At 35.6% G+C, this 23,392-nt stretch overlaps 2 protein-coding genes across 4 annotated transcripts; one reads left to right on the forward strand and one right to left on the reverse strand.

The window, feature by feature from the left end:
* Positions 1 to 399: 399 nt before the first annotated feature.
* On the reverse strand, positions 400 to 8,969 carry LOC121746589 (protein hook-like). Of its 3 annotated transcripts, none has more exons than XM_042140499.1 (14): positions 8,840 to 8,969; positions 4,276 to 4,515; positions 4,114 to 4,158; positions 3,957 to 4,019; positions 3,609 to 3,671; positions 3,417 to 3,479; positions 3,227 to 3,289; positions 2,956 to 3,018; positions 2,677 to 2,739; positions 2,484 to 2,546; positions 1,857 to 1,916; positions 1,406 to 1,501; positions 1,167 to 1,259; positions 400 to 1,087 (listed from the first exon to the last, which is right to left on the reverse strand). In XM_042140499.1, exons 2-14 carry the CDS (start codon positions 4,498 to 4,500, stop codon positions 653 to 655), a joined length of 1,395 nt encoding a protein of 464 aa, XP_041996433.1. In that variant the 5' UTR covers positions 4,501 to 4,515; positions 8,840 to 8,969; the 3' UTR covers positions 400 to 652. The 3 variants fall into 3 exon arrangements, with proteins under 3 accessions (XP_041996433.1, XP_041996418.1, XP_041996425.1); XM_042140484.1 differs by having other exon boundaries at positions 8,222 to 8,957; XM_042140491.1 differs by lacking the exon at positions 8,840 to 8,969 and adding an exon at positions 5,832 to 5,961.
* Positions 8,970 to 9,659: 690 nt separating this feature from the next.
* Positions 9,660 to 12,070, forward strand: LOC121765526. The gene is made up of 4 exons (XM_042161749.1): positions 9,660 to 10,811; positions 10,886 to 10,939; positions 11,022 to 11,197; positions 11,290 to 12,070. The coding sequence occupies exons 1-4, from the start codon at positions 9,660 to 9,662 to the stop codon at positions 12,068 to 12,070; spliced, it is 2,163 nt and encodes a 720-aa protein (XP_042017683.1).
* The last annotated feature ends 11,322 nt before the right edge of the window (positions 12,071 to 23,392 follow it).

Consider the following 23,392-nt stretch of genomic DNA (forward strand, 5'->3'; position numbering starts at 1 on the left):
ATAAATATAACAACATAACATTAACACAAACGAGAATGTTGCATTATAATCGATGCCTTAAATCCCTTTATGGCTTTAGGTATTATTATTGGTAGTAGTATAGGAACAAGGGAGGAGAGAGGCGAGACAATACTTGTGTTACACTTGATTCTCTCACCCATTTTCATCCCACCTTCTGAATTGATGATAATACCAAACTCAGGAATTTTTGTGAGAAATATTGCATCCTATTTTGACACTAATCCCACTATTATTATGTCAACAGATAATAGCATACAAAAATAAAAACACAAGGGATTATTGAGATTGGTATAGTTGTGGTGAGCATATATATTAATCCCATCTCTATGGATATCCATTCGGTACAAAACTCACGAATTGGCCTCAATAGCAGCTCCATAATGTAACCATCCTTTCTCAATTCGATTTCTATATTAAATATTCGTATGTAACAAGTCAGTAACAGTAGCTTAATCAATCTACATTGTTAATCTACAAAACAGAAAACTGTATAAATATGACTAGCTCTTTCTACAAAACTTGCTATGGCTGTATCTCTCTCTCTCTCTCTCTCTCTCTCTCTCTCTCTCTCTCTCTCTCTCTCTCTATCTATTCCAAAAAAATCTCTGCTTCAGTCTGCCAACTAGTCTGATCAGCCAGTGTTGGCATTCACTAAATCAGCTCCACTAACATACCTAGCTACAAATGATATCAAACGGAACGGAGCGCCAACCAACGGTGAATCAGTGAGCGAGACATCCACATTGTCATCATTTTGAGCCACATCCATATTACTTTCCTTCACTGCTTCATTCTCATCCAACGGAATTTGCACAATTTCGTCTTCCTCCATTATTTCTGAAGAATTTGCAACACCAGGTTTCACATTCACTAGCTCGTCATTCCTCTCATCTTTGACCATGGCATCTTCCAAAGACTGGATGCCGCCGTCTGAGACAGTGATCGTCTCACTAGCACCAGATACTTCAGCAGAATGAGCACTTACAGCACCAGGAACTGAGCCAACATTGGGAAATTGTTCGGTTCTTACACGTCTCTGTTCAAGCTCAGCGTGCAATTCACTAACCTGAACAACAGCCACAGACGTAAATTATCCTATCATGACTGAAACCATAACTATAATTTCAGATAGATAGGTAACTTACCTTTTCAACAAGCTCTGAATTTTCTGCAACCAATTTCTCAACCAGTGCACTAGCAGCTTCTGCCTCGTAGTTTGCATGACCATTTTCTAGTGTCTGAATCAGAAAATAAAGTTCACCAATAAAAACAGTATCTACAGAACCGAAGTGAGAAAATGACTTCCTTCTTGAAAACTGAGATACTAAGGTAGGAAACAGATAATGAGTAGCAAGATTAGAGAAGACATCTTGCTAGTTGCTACCTGTTTGTCCATCTCAAACTGCAGACTTGAAACGAATTCTTTCAACTGTTGTGTTTCACTAAAGAGAGTGTCCCTGGATAGCTCCAGCTCCTCCACCTGCAATACTCTGATTTTAATTTCTATTATCAGAATAAATTGGGCTTTACGAGTAATTAGTGCCATGTTCGTTAAGTAGAAACATTATACTCTTTAGCAGGAATTCCACAAAATAAGTTCATCAAATATGAGGTATACTAAACATGAAAATGTTAGTCTTTTCACACAGTTCACTTTTCATTACATGCATTAGAGTGCTACAGTAAGAAGTCGTCTTTTCTCTTTCAAACTACACTGCAACCTTAGGTCAGTCATATCTGATCGAAATTCAATAAATGCCTACTGATTTTGAAAACTATTCAAATAAGCAGTAGAACAGCAGAAAAAATATGAGAAAACACTCTCCAGTTGGTACCTGAGCTCTTAATTTGGTGTTATCAGCAGTCAGGCTGGAAATAGATTCCTTTGCTGAGTTCTGTCACAGTACAATAACCACATTGAAAATTAATGTCTTTGAATCTTATCGCCATGGATGGAAGGAAGAACAATAAAATGGAAAAGTCAATGAAGCAACAGTGCTTTGCCATATAGAATTATTCGAGTCAAACTTATATTGCAAATTAAGGGGTTGAATAATGGACGCCAGACATTTTTAATACAAAAGTGATAGTTTGGGGTTTAAGTAAATAATTCTTAAAGTTCCAGACATTTTTTTATAAATTATATTTACACAAGAAAAAGTTAATAAATGCAATATTAGGTATTAATGAGTATAAAGAGCTACAAAACATTTTCATCTCATGTCTAGTGCTTTTAGAGAGATCAGGTTTCTGTACAGCAAATGTGGACACTGATTGATGTATGACTAAAACAACCAAAGTCTGAACCTTTCAGCTTCACGGCTACCAAACTAATTTAAAACTATCAGGTTAGGCTAGTTCCATCCTTGCTTATATTTACAGGTATCGAGGAGCATTTCTTTGCAAAGTAATATTCAGAAACACATTGCAAGTATAACAGTCGAGATAAAAACAGTGTGAACCTCTTTCAGCATCCAGGAGTCTCTCTCTCTTTCCATCTCTTTTACTGTTTCTTCTAGGCTCACCTGTTGTGGTGAAGCTGTAAGTTGGTGTACTGAAACAACTATACTTCTGATTTCAGACAAAGAGCTAATATCTCAAGTGTGGTGAGGAAATCAATCATTAATTTCTATGTCAACTAAGACTAAGTTTTACCACTTTTAAATTTAATAATGAAGCCTCGTCCACCAACTGATTCAACTTTGGCCCAAAACCAGCCTGCATGGAAGAAGTTTTAAATCAGCATACAAATTTAAGTAATAAAATTTATTTGCGAAGAAGTGATTGTTGGCAATTAGAAAGTAAAATATTGAACAATAAAATTGCTACTAAAGAGAACTGATTTTGATGTACTGTAAATCTGTAATTCACTATGCATAGTCCCAATCTTTAAGAAATCAGCATAGTACGAGATTTTGATGAGGATCACCTCACCTCTGTCTGGGCCCAGGAATCCTTTTCACACTTTAGTTCTAGAATTTCCTTCTCCAGGCTAGCCTAAAAATTACAGGAAATCATCAAGATGTATCAAACTCCTTGCAGAAACGGAGAAACCCCAAAATAAACCAGATGAAAATGTGAGTCTCAACTCTGTAACTCCATGGAAAAGTGAAAAAAAATTAATAACAAGAATAGAATATGTACTTGAGGCTTTTGGTTACCACAAACCTTTCCCTCTTAGAAAAATCTAACAAGCTAGAATTACCTCTTTCTGCAATTCAGAATTCATTTCCTTTTGTAGTTGTTGAATTTTCTCTTCACAGATACCCTGTAACAAGAATAGAATTTATATCAATGGATATTATAGATTTATAAAATTCACACATGAAAACAGAGAGAGTACGAGAAATTCAACGAATTTACCAAAATCCCTAGATTTTATAATATGAAATTACCTCTTTCTGGATCAATGCATTGTTTTCCTTTTCCAACTCTGCTAGTCTCTCCTTTAACCTAGCCTGTAAAAGAGAATATGATCAAAATACTACTACCCTATTGAGTTTCTTGTCTAACTAAAAAGGTTTGAAACTCAATGCGTCCACAGTAAAAATAATTAAGAAAGCTAATTTATGTGAAAATTCCACTACCTCATTCTGCACCAATGCGTTCTTTTCGTCATCTAACAGCTTGATTTTTTCACTTTGACTAGCCTGGCAAAGAAAAATAGTCATTAACTCAAGAAAAGAATAAGGGATTGGATACCACTGAAAGAGCTAATAACAACTCTCAACAAATCCATTCACAAGTAGCCCAAATGCAAATACTACTTTTTGTGAATATCCATCTTGTTCATTCATCAACTGGACATTTTTACATGAGATAATACAAAAGACAAGCATATGTACATATACCGAATTAAGTGATCACTGATTAGATAGAGAGAAAAATGAAACTTCAAAAGTACTAAAACATCAAAACATCTAAGTTCGGACCACCTCTTTCTGTACTTGAGCGTCCTTTTCAGACTGAAGTTTGTTAACTTTTCCTTCAAGAATGGCCTGTATGATAGCAGTTCTTCAATAAAAATGTTGAAAACAAGAAATCACATACTAAAGTGACTCACAGAAATAGAAAGCAAAATCATGTCCTTACCTCTCTATCAAGACAATTCTGTTTCTCCACTTCGGCCAGGTTTATCTATAAACAAAGTTGGTTTGAGGGAAGATAGATGAAAAACTTAATAAAATCACATTTCCAGCAACTCGATATAATGTATACCAATGACATTACACGTGGAGATCCAAACAAACTTACTACTTCAGTGCCGTTGGCAAGACATCCATCCCCATCCGCAGTTATGTGCCCTATATCATCATTTGGCGCATCTGCAATCTCTGATACTTTAACATCAGACTTCTCTCCTATCTGGCTATCAGAAGTTGATTCCTTATCATCAAGTTTTTCGGTTTCAGTTGGTTCGTTTGTTTGCTTATTCTTCTTCTTTTTGTTCTTCTTCCTCCTCTTCTTGTCATCCTCCATTAGTAGATAAGTCCGCTGATGAATTTAAAAATAGGGTTAACGATCCAAACCGAATTCGTACATGCTCAAACAGTTATTAGGAAATAATAGTGTTCAAGAACAAAATAATAAAGCCAGCATCAAAACTGTTCAAGATGATGCGATTTCAGCTCAATCTCAGCTGGAAATGCAACACTTCTCCCACACTTCACACCACAACCAAAGAGCACACCAAAACAGCAATTTACAAAGACAAAATGCAGAAATTGAATGATATTGAAGTGATAATCAACCGATAAGAAATGACGATACAATAGGAATTGATAACGATAAACAAGATAGAAGAAGTAACCAAGGTAAATGCATCGGATCTACGATCCTAGCCCAAGCGCTCAGCGCACACAACACACAATTTTCATGACCTCTATCAGAGAAGAGAGTCTCTGCATTTATACTCAATCTGTTTTCCTTCTCTCTCATTTGCATTTAGACCCCTCAACTTTCCTTCTCTCTCACTTCTGTTTGAACTGACGTGGCCCTCCAGCTGGCATCTCAACTGAGCCGATTGAGCTTAGCTTCTTCTCCTCTCTATAAATTGAGACCGTAACAATCCATCCCCCTTAAGATTCCTTGTCCGCAAGGAATCACGAAGACAAGCCTCTTGACCTTCTTGCCATTGGCCTAGGGGACCAAGCGAACAGCCACTCCCAAGGTAATGACTTTGCACAACCGACAACCTCTTCAAGCACAAGACTCTTTCTCCCTCCCCAGCTGCCTCCGTCTCTGATCTTATATGTCTCTTGCCCTTAACAGAAGCCTCCAACAAATAATTCACTGATCTCTCTCGTATCCACCACAACACTCTCATCAATACATCAAATGCTATTATCAGCAAGCAATTCTGTGTCAGTCTCAATGTAGATTCACCCGTCTCCACCTCTTTGGCCAAGCTCTGACAACAAACTTCGTAAGCTTCATCTTCCCTCATAAGCCATGCAATTGTGATCGTATCAATACTTGTTGCATCCTTTTTTCGGTATCAGAGTAATAACCACACAACGAACTCCAATCAATCACCACCTCCATGATTTGATGCAACTTAACCCAAAATTAAATGTGCAAACTCAGAGGAAGGAACTGATACGAAATGTATTGATAATGGCTGGAACATAATGTTTACCTAACTTCCAAAGGAATTGAAATACTAGAACAAAAGATACAGTGATAGAAGAACTAAAACCACTCAAGGAAGAAGGATAAGATGAACACGATACATTCAACGGAGAATCACCGGATCACCGGATTCTCACGATGACCACAGCTCGCAAGCTCACACAATTCTCATGAATGACCTTGTGTTGTTCCATTCTCTCCTTTATATCCAGCTCACAAGCCCCTCTCTCCCTCCTCTCTCTCTCTCCTGGTTGTTAGATAAGATGATCCAGTTGTCCTCATTTATCAGCTGACGTGGCACTCGATCCCACCTCACTCTCACGTGCCGTTCCTCTTCTTCTTCAATTTCTAATCGTAACAATCCATCCCCCTTAAGATTCCTTGTCCTCAAGGAATCACAGAGCAAAAGCTTGACGGATATTCTCCACCACCATCTCCTCCATTTCAAATCAATGTACTGAACCGACCACCATCTGGTCACATACTTGAGGCTCTTTAAACCTGGATATGCACCAAACCATGCTGCATAGCAATGCCTACTCCAGCAACAGCACCATTTGAGCCCAGAGAACATGTCATTTGACTTTGCAGCAGAATTAACGTGATCAATGGCCAGCATTGAGAAGTTGAATGTCATCAACTCAGTCACTAGAAGCCCTTGCTCCAAACTCCAAGCATGAGCGCCTTGGCAGGCAACTTTTCTCCTCAAAACTCCCAACATATCGGCTTCTCTCAACAACTTCCGCAACGAAAACAATTCTAACTTCATCTTCACCATTGGCTTAGGAAATCTAACAAACAACCTCTTCAATTCCTTATCACACTCAAAATGGTAGCAAGCTCCCTCAATTGGGCATTTTGGCAAGCCTTTGCTAGACATTCAGTTTCCATAAGCTTCTTTGCTTCCTTGGATTCCTTTGATATTGGAAAAACCATGGAATTCAAATCATCCTCAATCACTTCACCATGGTGTGCCAAGAGCTTCATCTTTACCTTGGGCTTAGGATCCCAGTTTGATGCCAACCAACCATGTTCGCTGGACATTGGCACATGTGCAACAACTTTCTTCTCCATATTCCCGTCATCTGCAATAACAAACCCTCTTCCTTCCGTTCCTCTCTTTCCATATGTCTTCCCTGAACCTCTCTCGCCATATCTCATCTCTTTCAATTCTCCATTATCCTCTTTAGATATTTTATCATGTCCAGTGGCATCATAATCTCCACCAATAACCAACCTGACTCTTCCAATACAACCACATGAATCCGATCTTTCTCTGCCTTAGCCGATGCCCATTGCACCTTGCCCATCTCTTCATCATTTTGAATCATGAACTTCAGCTTCACCATAGGCCTCGGAAACCAATTGAGTAGCCACGACAATGACCGACTATAACAGGCTGAGATAGGTAAAACCACAGTCAGCTCCCTCACTGGGGCATTTTGTCGAGCATGAGATAGACATTCAGTTCCCTTGAGTTGATTCCGTTCTAATTCTATGCCCTTCTTCACCTGACCATGGTCGATTTGTCCAACACTAACCCTTGCATCAAGACAATATTGCAATGAAAAATTGCTATGATTCCCAAACTCTTTAGAATTACCAATAACATCCTTCCCTAACATCAACGATTCTTCCTCCACAACACCACTAAGTTGCTCAACTAAACCATCGTTCACAATTTCTTCCTCCACAACACCACTAAGTTGCTCAACTAAACCATCGTCTCCCATCGTAGAAACCTCACCTTTGTTATCATCACAAATCTCAGCAAATGGGACAGACTGCAGGCTCCGAATCCGCGTCCACCGTCGCTATTGTTTGTTGCACGTCCCAGCCTTCGTCTCGTGATTTAAGGTTGACAGATCCAGGGCCATCGACTTGAGGCAGTTCCAGCTCCTCTGTTTTCTGCACTGGAGACTGATTACACTCCAATTGCTCAAAATCAGTGTTGCAATAGCTGCTGGAGTTCGCATCCGTTGTCTCTATCGATCGACCTTGGCTCGAGATGCTTAGATCTAGAATTGCTTTCTTCAATTCGTCGAATATAACATCCATGCGACGCCAATGAGCCTCCGATCGAGCCTTCAATTGCTGCCATCGGATCTCGACTTGCTGATCCTCTTCTTCAAAGGTGACGATTCCAACTTCCTTCGATTCTCTGTGATTCCAGCATCGAACTGCCGTGATTCAAGCCGTCTTTCCCCTCCGAGGATCGACGGCTCTGATACCACTTGTTGCATCCTTTTTTCGGTATCAGAGTAATAACCACACAACGAACTCCAATCAATCACCACCTCCATGATTTGATGCAACTTAACCCAAAATTAAATGTGCAAACTCAGAGGAAGGAACTGATACGAAATGTATTGATAATGGCTGGAACATAATGTTTACCTAACTTCCAAAGGAATTGAAATACTAGAACAAAAGATACAGTTATAGAAGAACTAAAACCACTCAAGGAAGAAGGATAAGATGAACACGATACATTCAACGGAGAATCACCGGATCACCGGATTCTCACGATGACCACAGCTCGCAAGCTCACACAATTCTCAAGAATGACCTTGTTTTGTTCCATTCTCTCCTTTATATCCAGCTCACAAGCCCCTCTCTCCCTCCTCTTTCTCTCTCCTGGTTGTTAGATAAGATGATCCAGTTGTCCTCATTTATCAGCTGACGTGGCACTCGATCCCACCTCACTCTCACGTGCCGTTCCTCTTCTTCTTCAATTTGTAATCGTAACACAAGATTTTATCCTCTCGAATGTAGACATAAAATGTCAAAAATTTAAGTGAACAAAAACAGAAATGTGAATCGAAATTGCACTTCAATGGCCACGCAGAGTGCTAAAATGAGCTAAGAACGTGTTTCAATAACCTAATTGAACGAGAATCAGATCCAAAAATCCAAATAAAAACTAAACCTACCAGTTAATTCAAGATTTATATGACTGTAGGAGGAAATAATAGCGTTGATAATCAAAACTATTCAAGATTAATGTTGACAAAACTTGTAAAAATTAAGATCCGAAATTTAGTGAAGCTTTATCTGCAATGTAAATCAAAATGAGCATACAGAAGGATTCAGTTTTCTCAGAGAATCGGTTATAACGTGTTTCTACAGCCTAATTGAACAATAATCAGATCCGATGAAGAAACATTAGGCTAAATCGATGTAATACATGTACTGATCTTTGTAAACAAGCATGATGTTAATCGGAAGAAGAAGAAGAGAAAAAAACACCAAATGAGGAAACTATGCGGAGGCTTGAAAGTGAGGTTTCTGAAATCTGAATAATTTTGTATGAAGTGATTTTGAGATTTTGCTTCAAAATAGAGGGGAAATTGCACCGTACATACAAAATGTTTCATTAGTGTTTCAAATTGATATAAAAAGTTTCAAGGTAACATATATCATACAAAATATTTTGTTATTATTACAAATTAATACATTTTCCTTATTTAATTAACACTGTTAACTATTCTGTTTCATTTAAGTAAAATAACAAAAGAAGTAGGATTACCCTTAAGAAGATGAACCATCACTAAGTATACTTCCAAGAATTGTCCGCTCCAAAAAAATTCTTGAACTTCTCTAGGTAAGCTTCTTACTTTGAAGCATAGAATTTTTTCACTTTTGCTATATTGAAACATGGAAATTTACTTCTACATGTCGAGAACCTCTATTAAAATATAGGAATTTTTGTTTAATATTATCATCTTTTACACTTCTACTCAAGTCTTTGACATTTTTGCATGTGTTTTCAATCAAGTTATTTTAGTTCTTGGATGTAAATTTAGGAATATGAACTTCCAATTAGGAATTTTTTAGTTCTTGAATGGAAATTAAGAAGAGGAATCTCTACGGTCTTTTACATTTTATGCTCAAGAAGATGAACTATATCTTAGGAATATTTTTATTTAGTTTAGTTCTTGGATGGAAATTTTTAGTTCCCCTTATTTATAAAATGAAATGTGTCTTTTTGAATTTATAGGTATAAGATGAATGCAGATTTAGCAGATTCTGATATTGATATTAATCTTGATGAGCTGGATGGTATTTTAACATTTGAAGACAGTGACAACGATTTAACAGATGATATCAATATCAATGATTTGAATGATGGTATGGATGCTATTTCTCTACATGTTGATCTAGGGAGAGATGACAGAGGTAGTGAATATGATGGTATGGATGCTATTTCTCTATATGATGAAATTCTTGATAAAGAAGATGAGATTTGGGTAGAAGATGAAGCTCAAGAGAGTGTGTTTAATGAAATGGAAAATATTCACTCTAGTGATAGTGATGAGGAAAGAAGGACAATGTGGCATGTGTTCAATGCTGAGAGAGATATGAAGAACCCAAAGTTCCATCATGGGATGTTATTTACAAACAAGGAAGTGTTGAAGCAGACTATTAAACAATATGGCATTGTAAACAAGTATAATGTTAAAGTTGTGAGGGATGAAAAAGATAGGATTAATGCTAAATGTTTGAACGGTGAAGGGTGGATGATTAGAGCATCTATTAACAAAAAAGAGAATGCATTACAGATAAAGAAGTTGAAAGACAATCACAGATGTGCTGCAGAGATTCCTCAGAAATATATCACATATAAATGGTTGAGTGAAACTTACAGAGAACACCTACGAGCAGATCCTAAATTGTCTTCTAAATCTATGGCCCATCAGCTGGAGGTGGACTTTAAAGCAAAAACAGGTAGATTAAAGCTTTGGAGAGCAAAAAAGCATGCTTTAGAGAAACTTAGAAGATCAGAGGCTGAGCAGTATGGCAAACTAAGGGATTATGCAGAGGAGTTGAAAAAAACTAACCCCAATAGTAGTGTCTTTATATGGTCTGATCACCTTATTTTTCAAAACATGTATGTATGTATTGATGCTTGTAAAAGAGGTTTCTTAGCTGGTTGTAGGCCTTTAGTAGGACTAGATGGTTGTTTTCTGAAAGGTAGATACAAGGCGCAACTCCTTGTAGCTTTAGGAATTGATCCAAATGACTGCATATTCCCCATTGCATATGGGGTTGTGGATGTTGAAAGCAGAGAATCATGGACTTGGTTTGTGAGGAACTTGTCCATTGATTTGAATATTGAAAATTCAGGCTCTTGGACATTTATGAGTGATAAAGAAAAGGTACTTAGTTAATTATTATGTTTTAGGGGTTGATTGTTGTTTTATACTAACTTAATTAATATATTATAATTCAGGGATTAATTGCTGCTTTAGATGAACTTATGCCACATGCAGAAAAGAGATGCTGTGTTAGACATTTTTGGAAGAATTTATGCAGGGCAACTACTATAAAAAATGGGTTAGAGCTGAAGGAATTGCTTTGGAATGCAGCAAAGGCAACATATCAAGCTGAATGTTTCTAGGAGGATGGCTCTTATAAAGAAAGAAGATATCAAGGCATGGGAGTGGCTTTTTAATAAGCCTCCTCAAAATTGGTCTAAATCACACTTCAGAGATTTTTCCAAATGTGACATTCTCCTAAACAATCATAGTGAGAGTTTTAACAGGTACTTATTTTCTCTTTACACTATTACTAATATATACTGAAATTAGCATCATTGGTTATAAAACTCAAAGTTACTTTTGTTTATATTTCTAGCTATATTTTAGAAGCAAGAGATCAACCAATTCTTACTATGTTAGAAGAGATAAGAATGAAGTTAATGAAAAGAATGTGTATGAAAAAGAAGGTGGCTGAAAAGTACATTGGATCCATTTGTCCCAAGATTGTCAAGAAGCTTGAGAAGTATAAGGGATTGTCTTCTAATTGTTGGGCAACAGAAGCCGGTGCTAGAAAATATAGTGTTGCTATCTGGGAAAAGATATATGTGGTTGATCTAGAGGCTTGGACATGTAGTTGTCGCCAATGGCAGCTTTATGGGATACCTTGCCAGCACACCATTCCTTGTATTTTACAAGAAAGGAGAAATCCAGAGGAATTTGTACATGGATATTACACTGTAGATAGATTCAAGGCTGCATATGAATATGTCATAAATCCTCTTAGAGATATAGATGATTATGAACCTTCAGGTTATCTCCCTGTGCAACCACCCCCAGTGAATCCTAAGAAAGGAAGAATGCAAAAGCGCAGGAGAAAAACAATAGATGAGCAGATCTGCAAGGTAGCTACAGATGGAACAAAAATTGTGGCCAATACAAGACAAATAAAGGGGAATTGTTCTAAGTGTGGAGGCCAAGGACATAACAAAAGGACTTGTGGCAGACAAATTTCTGATGGAGGTGCTAGAGAAGAACATAGAGAAGAAAGTGTAAGCACTCTTGAAAGAAGAAGCAAACTAACAGTGAGAAGAAAGATGACTAGCATTTCACAAGAGCCTCAAAACATAACAAGTCAGCTTCCCAAATTTGAGAATTGAGAGGATACTTGCCTCTTTCTTTAATGTGGATGTCTTGCCTACTTTTGTTCCTTTTTGAATGATCTCAATGACATGTATTCATCTTAGTTTTCACTTGACTATTTTTGCATATGTTTTTGGACAAATATCTTAATCTTAATTTTGAATTGACCACTTCTATAGGCTTAAAATCTAAGTGCAGTTGCTTAAATTATACTTCTTGTTTGCTTTTTAGTTGCTATTTACTTTATAAGTTTTGGTTGCTATTGACTGTGATTTAGTTTAGAAAATATGTCTTGGTTGTTTTAATTGCTTATGCATCTAAAAGCATGGAGGTGGAGGTAGAGGAACTACAGAGGAAAAAGTTCTATTGTATTCATTCTGCTGTCTTACAAAAATAGCAAGAATATTCATATATAGAGCACAGATTGTAATCCTCCTATTCTAAGAGGCATCTTGCCGAAAGTGTGTAGTCGTTTGCAGTAATTATAGAATCATAAACTGTTCTGGTACTTTTGTGGTCTAAGTCTAAAATGGCCACAGTTTATAATTTGCCGAAACAATAGAACAATACAATGTAAATCTAGATAGTATTGCATTAGAAAAAAAGGGGGAAATGAATGATTCCAGCATCTACAAAGTTATTGTTTACGCTTAAACTTGATTTTAATTTTATGAGACGGCGCTGAACTTGAGCCCCCATCATTTCTGCTCACACCCGCCCCTTGTAAAGAAACTTTACTAGAATCTGCAGTACACTGTAGTTCCTTAGAATGTTCTTCTCCATCATCAGTCGTGGGTTTAGCACGGCCTATATTGGCATCCTCAAAGTTGTGATTTCCAGTACTGATAGTTTCGCCAAAGTTTCTATGTGGTGCGTCAACAGAAACTGAACTGCTCGCTCCATGATCAGCATCGTTGTTTCCATCTTGAGCATTCAAGATTCTACTCCTAACAAGATATAAACAGAATAGTTAACGGTGTTAATTAAATAATGAAAATGTATTAATTTGTAACAGTAACAAAACATTTTGTATGATATATGTTAACTTGAAACTTTTTGTATCAATTTGAAACACTAATAAAATATTTTGTATGTATGGTGCAATTTCCCCCAAAATATACAGTTGATTGAAATTAAAGAATAAAACTGCCGTATTTGTTACTCGGATTTTTCTTTCAAAATGGCCTTCATTTTGCCTTCTCCAAGAGAATCTAGTAAGTTAAATAAAAAGATAAAAAAACAAAAATAACTACACCATTCGTCCCATAATAGATGTCATACTTTCATTTTTAGTTTGTCCCATAAAAGATGTTACATTTCCATTTTTGAAAAAAGTTTAGTCTCACATTAATATAAAAAATATATTTTCTCTTTTCATTTAACACACAAAACAAAACCTCCTAAAATCTCGTGTCGTCCCACAAGTGTGACATTTTTTGTGGGACGGAGAAGTACTATATTTAATTTTTTTTATAAATATTCATTCTTCAATATAAAGGTTATTTGATAAGGCATTATACTCTTTTTTTTAATTTTAAAAATGTATCTCTCCCTCTTCTTTACACAAAAGGTAAAAAATTACTCTTAGTTATTTTATTTGCTTTTTTAAATTTACTTTCTTCCTTTAAAATTTGAGAAGGTGAATGAGAAATATATATTCTCAATATACATTTGCTCATGAAGATGCTTTTGCAAAACAAAAATCGATAATGGGATAGCGATCCAGATATTGATAAATCCAGAAGGCTTTCAGTACAATAACATTATTTATGCAATCTTCCATCATCTCCATTTTATTATGGAATTGAGGGTATATTATGAAGTTTTAGGATTGGTTTAGTAATAATTTAACTGCAAATAGGAATGTCACTGAAATTGTGATTGGAATTGATTCCATTCTTTCAAATCCTTCCTTTGGTGAAATGGTGTATAATCTATACAAAATTGAATTTGAAAAAAATGTGGATGCACAACGCACACAATACGCATTATACATACTGCACACATGCACACACACTCACAAACTGCACACATACATAATATATACTCCTATCAATTTAATAATGTATGTCTCACTATCCACTAACTCTACTTTAACTACTCCATTCTTCTCCCCTCTCTCTTATTTTATCATACCATTCACTTCATCTCTCTTACTTTACCAATTTTGTCTTAATTCTCGTGCCATATCTATTGCCCATATTTTTATGGGACGGAAGGAGTACTTATATACACTTAAATCATTTGAAGTTTTCTCTTTTTTTTCACATTTCCCTTATGTTAGTTCCTTTTTCTTCCTTCTCATTGTTCTAATGTTATATATTTTCTATCTTTCTATTAGCATTTATTATTTTTGTGTTTTTTTCTGTCATATATTTTATGTATTTCTATTATTCTTATTATTATTATTATTATTTATTTGTTTATTTATTTATTTATTATCTTTGTCTATCTCATGTTCGTCTTTGTTCTTTATTGTAAATAATTAATTTGATTATTTATTTATTTCTTTGTCATCTACATTAAATTTCATTGGGTAGTGTGTATATATGTTGTGTACGTTTAAAATGTATGTATGGTATGTGTAGTGTGTTGGTGTGCATTGTGTGCATTAAGTGTTTGGTTGTACTAATAAAATGAGTGTGCGCTATGTGTGTGTACACGCTATGTGTATAGTGTGTACGTGTGTTTGTATGCGTAATTGTAAGGAATTCTTGTAAATATCTAATGAGCGCAGCGGAAATAGTATACAAGAATAACAGGTCTAGATTTATAATAATATTGCAAGTTGAGCTTGTAAAACACAACGGAATTAAATCTTACTTGTTGTGTTGTTTTCTTCGATTGACTGAATCCTGCAGGTTGAATCCACTACTATCGAGGTCCACGTGCAATCCAATCCGATGCAGGAACTATCCCGGTACAATTGCTATGTAAATGAAAGCTAGGAATTATCTCTATAAAGATTTACGTATTTTCTATCTTGTGTCTTTTTTGTTCTCTCCACTTTCATCACTTTATTCATTCTCCACAATGAAGATTAAATAACCATTATTAAGTAGATGAAGAGTCAGCTAATTGAAAAGTCACTTGGGCTCTATGATTGTCGGGCTCATGAATCAATATAATTGTATCACAACTATAATTACTTAATCCATATTAATCTAATTCTAGCACATTTCCTTTCAATCTCCCACTTGGACTAGCATTAGATATAATACGCAGTTTCAACTTTGTACCGTTGAGCGGATCAAAATACACATATAGTGTGACCCTTTAGACCTTCATTATCGATGACGATCTAACCGAAGTGTGCACAAAACTCCTAAACTGCGTTGGCAGCGTAGCTCGATATATGAAGGACGTTTACGTGAATTCGGTAAACAAGCCTTTACACAAAGTTTATAGTAATATCCTTTCATTCACGAACCACCCGATTGAGCCTAAGAGTTGTCATGTGTCATCCAAATAGCTCAATCACTTTATCTCATCTTTATTAAATGACCCATTCAATCAAATTCAATTACATTAATTGAATATATCTTTTGCATTGGCCAATGACTTAATGACCAATTAATATAGAGAATTTGAGTGTTCTCTCGAAATTCTAATCGAGGAATGAATCTCATTCTTGGCTCAACTACCATTTTCATTTATCTTATGATATAGCCAACACAGGTATGTGTCTCAATCATCCTTTGGGAGGCAAAGCGTTAGACAAGATCAAAGCACACCACTCAACAAACAAAATGTGTAATGACCTTAGATCCAAGGACTATTACATTGTCACGGCCGCCCTTGCTAAGGATAGTGAAGACGGGGAAAACGTGACGAGGGGAGGGACTAAGGAGCGGGGAAGAAATGGGGGACACAATAAAAGTTGACACTTAATGCAAAAATTTGATTAACTTCCAAAAGGGAAAATACTTTAGTCTACAAAAACATTTTAGTTTATCAAAAGTAAGGAGCGGAATAAAGTCTCAAAGTATTTGACACAATAAAGTCATACGAAGTAAAGTAAACTCTTGTGACATCAGTGTTCAAAAGTAGCAGCGGAAATAAGTTATCAAAGAGAGTCATAAGATGACGCCTATGTATGAAGACACAACGCATTCAAATTTCATAATCCGACTCAACATCCATCGCAACACCCCGCTCAACCTGCACATAAAGAAAACATATGCAGGGCTGAGTATTTGATATACTCAGTGAACACACGCCAAAATATTTGATAAAAGTTATGTCATCCATACCATATTGAACTCGAGTTTTAACATTTTAGAAAAGAAGTATCATCGAGTATCACAAAAACATTTTCATAGCCTGACCACGCAAAACAATCTCCCCACTTTCTCAACAATCAATCATTCACATCCTCTTACCATAGTGCGACGAAAGTGTGGCCACACTATTTACCAACGAGACCGGCTGACTAGCAAGGACGGCTCACGATCCCCTCTGTGTACATAGTGTTTGCAGCCCTACTCAGACCCGAATTCGTTTATCATAGCCCTATAGCCTAATGAAGCGAACTCACAAACTAGGCATCAAGCACAATCTCAACATAGCCCTATAGCCTAACGAAGCAAGCTCAAAAGAACTAGGCATCAGACAACAATCTCAACATCAAAACAATCACGGCATGACATAACACTTTAAACCACCCTTATAGCTCCAATCATACTTTTGAAACGTAAAAGAGTTTAGTAAAGAAAGCCCACCTCGATTGCTTACAAACACGGTTCACAACTTTATTGAAATCCTTGCTCTTCGTACCCACGTACGCACACCAACTCTTATCAACATCATAACCACATAATACAACACAATCAGTTTTCTATCAACACATTACTCATGCATGCCCTATCGTTCCTTTCATCGTTTTCTTAGATTGCCCATCCCCAAACGTTCATCAACAAAAACGAAATGAACACTCAAGCATACATCAACGTGTAACACATAGCCACATCATAGGATACGTTTCTTATTCACACATGTATCATTTATTCACTCAAAACTTGACAACAAGTACTATTTTAACATGACAGAAATCTGGCAGAACTGCACAGTCGTTTTGTAAAAATCATTAAAAATCCATCCGACCTTCGTTGGGGCTGAAATTTTACCACAACACAGTAGACACATCAAAGATCATCTAGTTAAAATTTCACATCAAAATCACATCTTTAGGTCAGTCAAATCAAAAACGAAACTTACTGGACGAGAATACAAATTCTGACAAAACTGCGAAGTTAACTTTAAAAGTTCATTTAAAATTCATCTTTCGTCAAAAGAGGTTGAAATTTATACACAACACAGAAGACATCTCAAATTTTACTCAGTTAAAAATTCGTGCCAAAATAAGATCGTTTGGTCGGTCAAACACACATCGGAATCTACTGTCCGAACACCACAGTTTTCATGCTTCACAAATTCGAATTAGGGTTTATCTATCATTCATGCAAACACATATATTCATGCTTCCAACACATAATCATGTTTCAAAAAGATCTCACAACCAAGTTCTCATATATTCACATATCATTCACCAACGAATCATCCACAACCTCACACATACACATACATAAACGCATATTCACATACTTTCTCATGCAAAACATCAATCCCAACCGATTAATTTTTAGATCTATGATTTCTACACTCACTATATGCATGAGGGAATCAAGAAACATGGGTTCAATGGAAAGGATGAGAAAGAGAATTCAAATATACCTTTCTTGTTAAAAAACAATCAGTAGGAAAGATAATTGATGCGATTCTTCGATAAATCTTGAATTTCCAACTCTAAATTGATGCAAGAACAAAGGATTGGTGAAGAATTGGAGGAGAAGGAGAGGAAGAGAGAAAAAAAACGTGTGGGGGGAGAGAAGAGAGGGAGGCGAAAAATATGAGGGCTAGGGTTAGGGTTCTTTTAATTTATAGTCTAGGATAAATCCCATAATAAAATAAAATAATTAAATTGTGAGGGAATAAAATAAAATACCACAATTAAAAATGAAAGCAGGCGTGCGGAATGGGAGAGATCAAGGAAAAAAAATACTTAAATCCTCAAATCAAATAGGAATAGTATTTAAATTTGGTAAGATATGGTAAGATTTAATTGGATTTTAAATCAAGGAAGGAGACAAACAAGATACCAATTAAATCCACAAAATAATTCCTTCTCCTAATTACTAGGAGAAGTCGAAAATCTCAAGGGATGAAATAATTTGGTTTGGATTTAATTTGGATAAATATCCCAAAGCAATTAATTAAATCCAAGAAAGAAAGTATTATTTCCAATAAATAGGAGGGCCAAAAATTTCAAATAAAATGGCTAGAATGATTATGCATGATCCCACTTAATTTAATTCACACATTGGAAGCTTAATCACATTAATTCACATAACTCACAACAACTAATTTCACATAATTAACTCAAACACATAGAGACTCAATTTCCACAAAAGAAATTCTCATTCAACATCCACATTAATTAAAAAAAAATAAGCCATCAAATAAAAATAATTAAAAAAGTCACAATTTTCTGGGGTGCTACATACATACTTCATGTACTAATAAACTGTAGACACTTAACAAAACAGTTCAATAGTAGGGTATACCAATACTCTTCAAAGTATACCATGTGTCCATCACGAGTATCTAATATCTCATAGTTGTGAGAACAACTACATTCTCGAAGAATGTGATGTAAACCTCATGCTAACCTATAACATGTCATCAATATCACATTCTTGATGATCATTGGTTAGGGTTGTTTTTGAATTATACTATATCATTAATGTCTCACACCATTAACGACGGTCATAATTCAAGGGAACAAATATTTAGAATAAATATAAACATTTTAAACTATTATTCCAATAAGTGCACAAAATCCATAGAAAATAAAATTTCATAGAATGCGATCAAGTAATAATGTCTCGACACAAAATGTTTATAAGACATACAAAACTTTAACTCCCACTGATTCAAAATCATCTACCAACATGCTTAACACCTAAAGTGCTTGTTGTGTTTTGCTATACATAACGTTTTGGTGAAAGGATCAGCCAAATTATCATCAGTAGGTATTCTTTCTAATTTTATGTCTCATCTTTCAATTATTTCTCTGATCAGATGATATCTTTTGGGAACATGCGTGTTCTCTGTTTGAAAACTAGCATCAATATACCTAGTAACTGATAACTCTGGTTGTCCACCATAGACTAAGAAATATTCTTTAGTCCTTCTAAGGTAGTTAAGAATAGTCTTAATAGTTTTCCAATAGTCCTCACTGGGATTTTGCTGAAATCTGTCTGTCATGCTAAGCGCATAGGCCACATCTGGCCTAGTAGATATCATGGCATACATAATTGATCCTATAGCCGAAGCATATAGGATCCTTTTCATGTTGTTTCTTTCTTTGTCATTAGAAGGACAATCCTTCTTTAACAATACAATGCCATGTACCATAGGAAGAAAACATTTCTTGGAGTTCTTCATTGAAAAGCGTCTTAGCAACTTGTCTATGTAAGTAGATTATGATAATCCTAACATCCTATTTGGTCTATCTCGATAGATCTTGATTCCAAGGATGTAGGATTCATCACCTAAATCCTTCATCATAAAGGAACTAGACAACCACTCTTTCACGGATTGCATCATGGAACGACCGCTTCCCATAATCAAGATGTCATCAACATATATGATAAGGTAGACGGCGTTTCCGTTCTCATGTTTACTATAAACACATGGATCCTCTTTGCTTCTGAAAAAACCAAACGATTTGATTGTCCTGTCAAAACAAATATTCCAACTCCTCAAAGCTTGCTTAAGTCCATAAATGGACTTCTTTAGCTTGCATACTGCATTCAGCCTTTCTTTCGATACAAAACCTTCAGGTTGTATCATATAGACATCGCCTTCTAATTCTCCATTGAGAAATGCGGTTTTGACATCCATTTGCCAAATGTCACAATTGTAGTATATAGCAATTGCAAGTAATATCCGAATGGACTTGATCTTAGCAACTAACTAAAAGGTTTCATCATAGTCAATGCCTTCGCGCTGACTATAACTCTTTGCCACTATGTTTGTACTTTGCCATCTGCATCTCTCTTCTTTTTGAAGATCCATTTGCAGCCTATGGGGTAAATCTCATCTGGCAAGTCAACTAGTTCCCAGACTAGATTGAAGTACATCGAGTTCATTTCAGATATTAAGGCTTCTAGCCACTTTTCTCAATCGGTGTCTGACACCGCCTCGGTATAGGTTTTAGACTCATCGTCATCTGAGTCAACTTCATCATCTTGGTTCTCAACCATAAGATTCAGTCTCTCAGGTACACGACGAATCCTTCTAGGCCTATTGAGTTGTTTTTGCTCTGGTTCAGGTTGTTCACTCTAAATGAGAGAAGGTTCAGGAATATCACTATGATCTTCTTGAGGTGGAGGTGATGCAACAATTGCATCATCATGTCTTTGATGCATCTCATTGTCTTGAGGTGGTCCTTCGAGAGTCTCTTTAAGGTTCTCTCTAAGAGTAATTTTCCCTCCCAATAGATCATCAAAAACTCCCACTAAGTTATTGTCCAATCCAATGGATAATGTCTCATCCTCATTGTTATCTCGTGGTTCTTGACTTTCTTCAAGATCTACCATATTTTGACCTTGTTCCTTGGAGACATAAATGTCTTCAAGGAACGTCACATTCCTTGATGTTATCACCTTATGATTTTCAGGACAGTAGAAATCATATCCTTTAGATTCTTTAGGATATCCCACAAAATAACATTTCTCACTTTTAGTTTCCAATTTATCAGTCATCATTTTCTTAACAAAAGCTGGACAACCTCAGGTCCGGATATGTTTAAGACTTGCTTTCTTGCCACACTATAACTTATATGGTGTTTTCTCTACTAATTTAGAAGGAACCCTATTCAGAATATAAGCAGCCGTTAGTAAGGCATGACCCCATAAGAATAAAGGGAGACTGGCGAAGCTTATCATGGATCGAATCATATCTAATAATGTTCGATTTCTCATTTCAGATACTCCATTCATTTGAGGTGTACCAGGAGGTGTCCAGTCCGACTGGATTCCATGTGACTTCAAGTAATCAAGAAATTCTCGGCTTAAGTATTCCCCTCCTCGATCTGATCGAAGAGTTTTGATACTTTTTCCAAGTTGTTTCTTAACTTCACACTTCAAATTTTTAAATTTCTCGAAGGCCTCAGACTTATGTTTCATAAGATACACATACCCATACCTTGATAAATCATTAGTAAAAGTAATGAAGTACGAATAACCACCTCTTGCTTGAGCGCAACCCTTTCCCAGAAAATGGTTTATTGGTCATTTTTCCTTTGAGACAGAATTCACAAGTACCATATGATTCAAAATCAAATGAATTTAGATAGTCTAACTTTCTCAATCTCGCTATTCTTTTCTCATTAATATGACCAAGTCTGCAATGCCAAAGATAAGTTGCATTATTCGTATTACATAACTTATGTCTTTTGTTTTGCACATTGAGAATATTTCGTTTGTAGTTGTCACACCCCAACCAACCCCTTTGTCGTATATTCTTATAATTATATAATATGAAATTTTTAAGCAAACAACCTACATGTAAAATTCGTAAAACACCCATATAAGATAAACTCAGAAATCAACATTTATCTGTTTCATATTTCAAAGCATTTTGAACTGTATTGAGACTCTCTCACCACTCTATATGTTATACATTGGTCTACATGCAAAATGACGAGGATGAGAAGGTTGATATAATACATCAGCCGCCAGCCCTGATAACACGTGGAGTTTCTAAAACTCATATCAACCAAAACATCAGCGATATCTTTGCCTGAAAAATATTATTGGTTTATATGAGCTACAACTCAGTGTATATATATTTCACTCTTAATTTCACGTCACATAAACATCAAGCATATTCTTTAACTATAATATATATAACTAGAACAATAAATATCATAAACAATTTCATATTCATATGCATATGCTTTTATGATCCTTTTTAATATTATGTGACTATTCAAGCCTGGTATCTGCTCGGGATTTCCATTGTATATGACTCGTAGGTCCCTTATATTTATTTGACCTTTCCACGAAAGCCCCTCTTTATATTGACCTTTCCACGAAGGCCCCTCTTTGCTCTTTGTATTGACCTTTCCACGAAGGTCCCTCTTTGCTCTTTTGTTTTGATCTGTAGGTCTATTATCATTGTATATGACTCGTAGGTCTATTGCCATTGTATATGACTCGTAGGTCTATTGCCATTGTATATGACTCGTAGGTCCATTGTCATTGTATATAAGATCCAGAGCAAGACAGTCACATATCCTCTTTAATCCCATGATTCGAATGATTCCAATACCATACATCAAACATATCCATTGCACTAATTTCATAGCCGTATAGTCTATCAATTAAGTCCAATACTATAGATAAACATATTCATTGCACAAATCACATATTCACATCATATTACACCATCAATATCAAATAGCACATAACTATATCAGGCTCACATTATATAATTCAAATATTCACTCCAATTTAACACATAGCAATCAATCACATAAAATATGCAAAATTAAAAGTGTGATTTATACCCACCTAACTAAAATAGATAATCTGGTCGAGCACTTGTTTCTATTCCTCAATCTATTAGCATTTGATCCTATAGAATACATAAACATTTAAATTAGTATTCTAATCGATATATTTTCAGTTCATGACAGATCTAATTAGTTATCAGATGTGTAATGTTTATAGTATAATTATAATAAGCTCTTAGTTTATGATATCGAATACTAATTGTTTACTACAAATGCAAAATTAGGGACTTGATGATGAATTCAAGAGCAGACCCACCTATGACGCTCAACCACGTTTATTTTACGTTTTAGAAAATTGAATAAGCAGTTCTCCTAAATTAAAATCCATCTTAATACACTTAAACGAAAAAATTATAGTATGTCCATTATCTCATTGTGATGTATACACCCACTGACACAAAAGAGAATTCCTAATTTCACTTGATAACATGTTTTATTGGTAAATCCTCCTTTATTATTAGTATATTCAAAAATCTGCTTTACACCTAATAACAATAAAAGTGATATGCTTGATAAATTTACGCTCAAAGGTATCCCACACTTTACGTAAATCTAATTAAGGTGTTGATATACAAGATTGTAACCTAAACATAATATTTGAATATGGAATTTTTATCAAATATATTTGAAGCAAGATTCTACATACGAAGCAATTTAAAATTTAGAAATTAGAACCTTGTTTACAGGATTTGAATAT

The sequence above is a fragment of the Salvia splendens genome, chromosome 1 (genome assembly GCF_004379255.2).
Source record: "Salvia splendens isolate huo1 chromosome 1, SspV2, whole genome shotgun sequence".
NCBI lineage: Eukaryota > Viridiplantae > Streptophyta > Magnoliopsida > Lamiales > Lamiaceae > Salvia > Salvia splendens.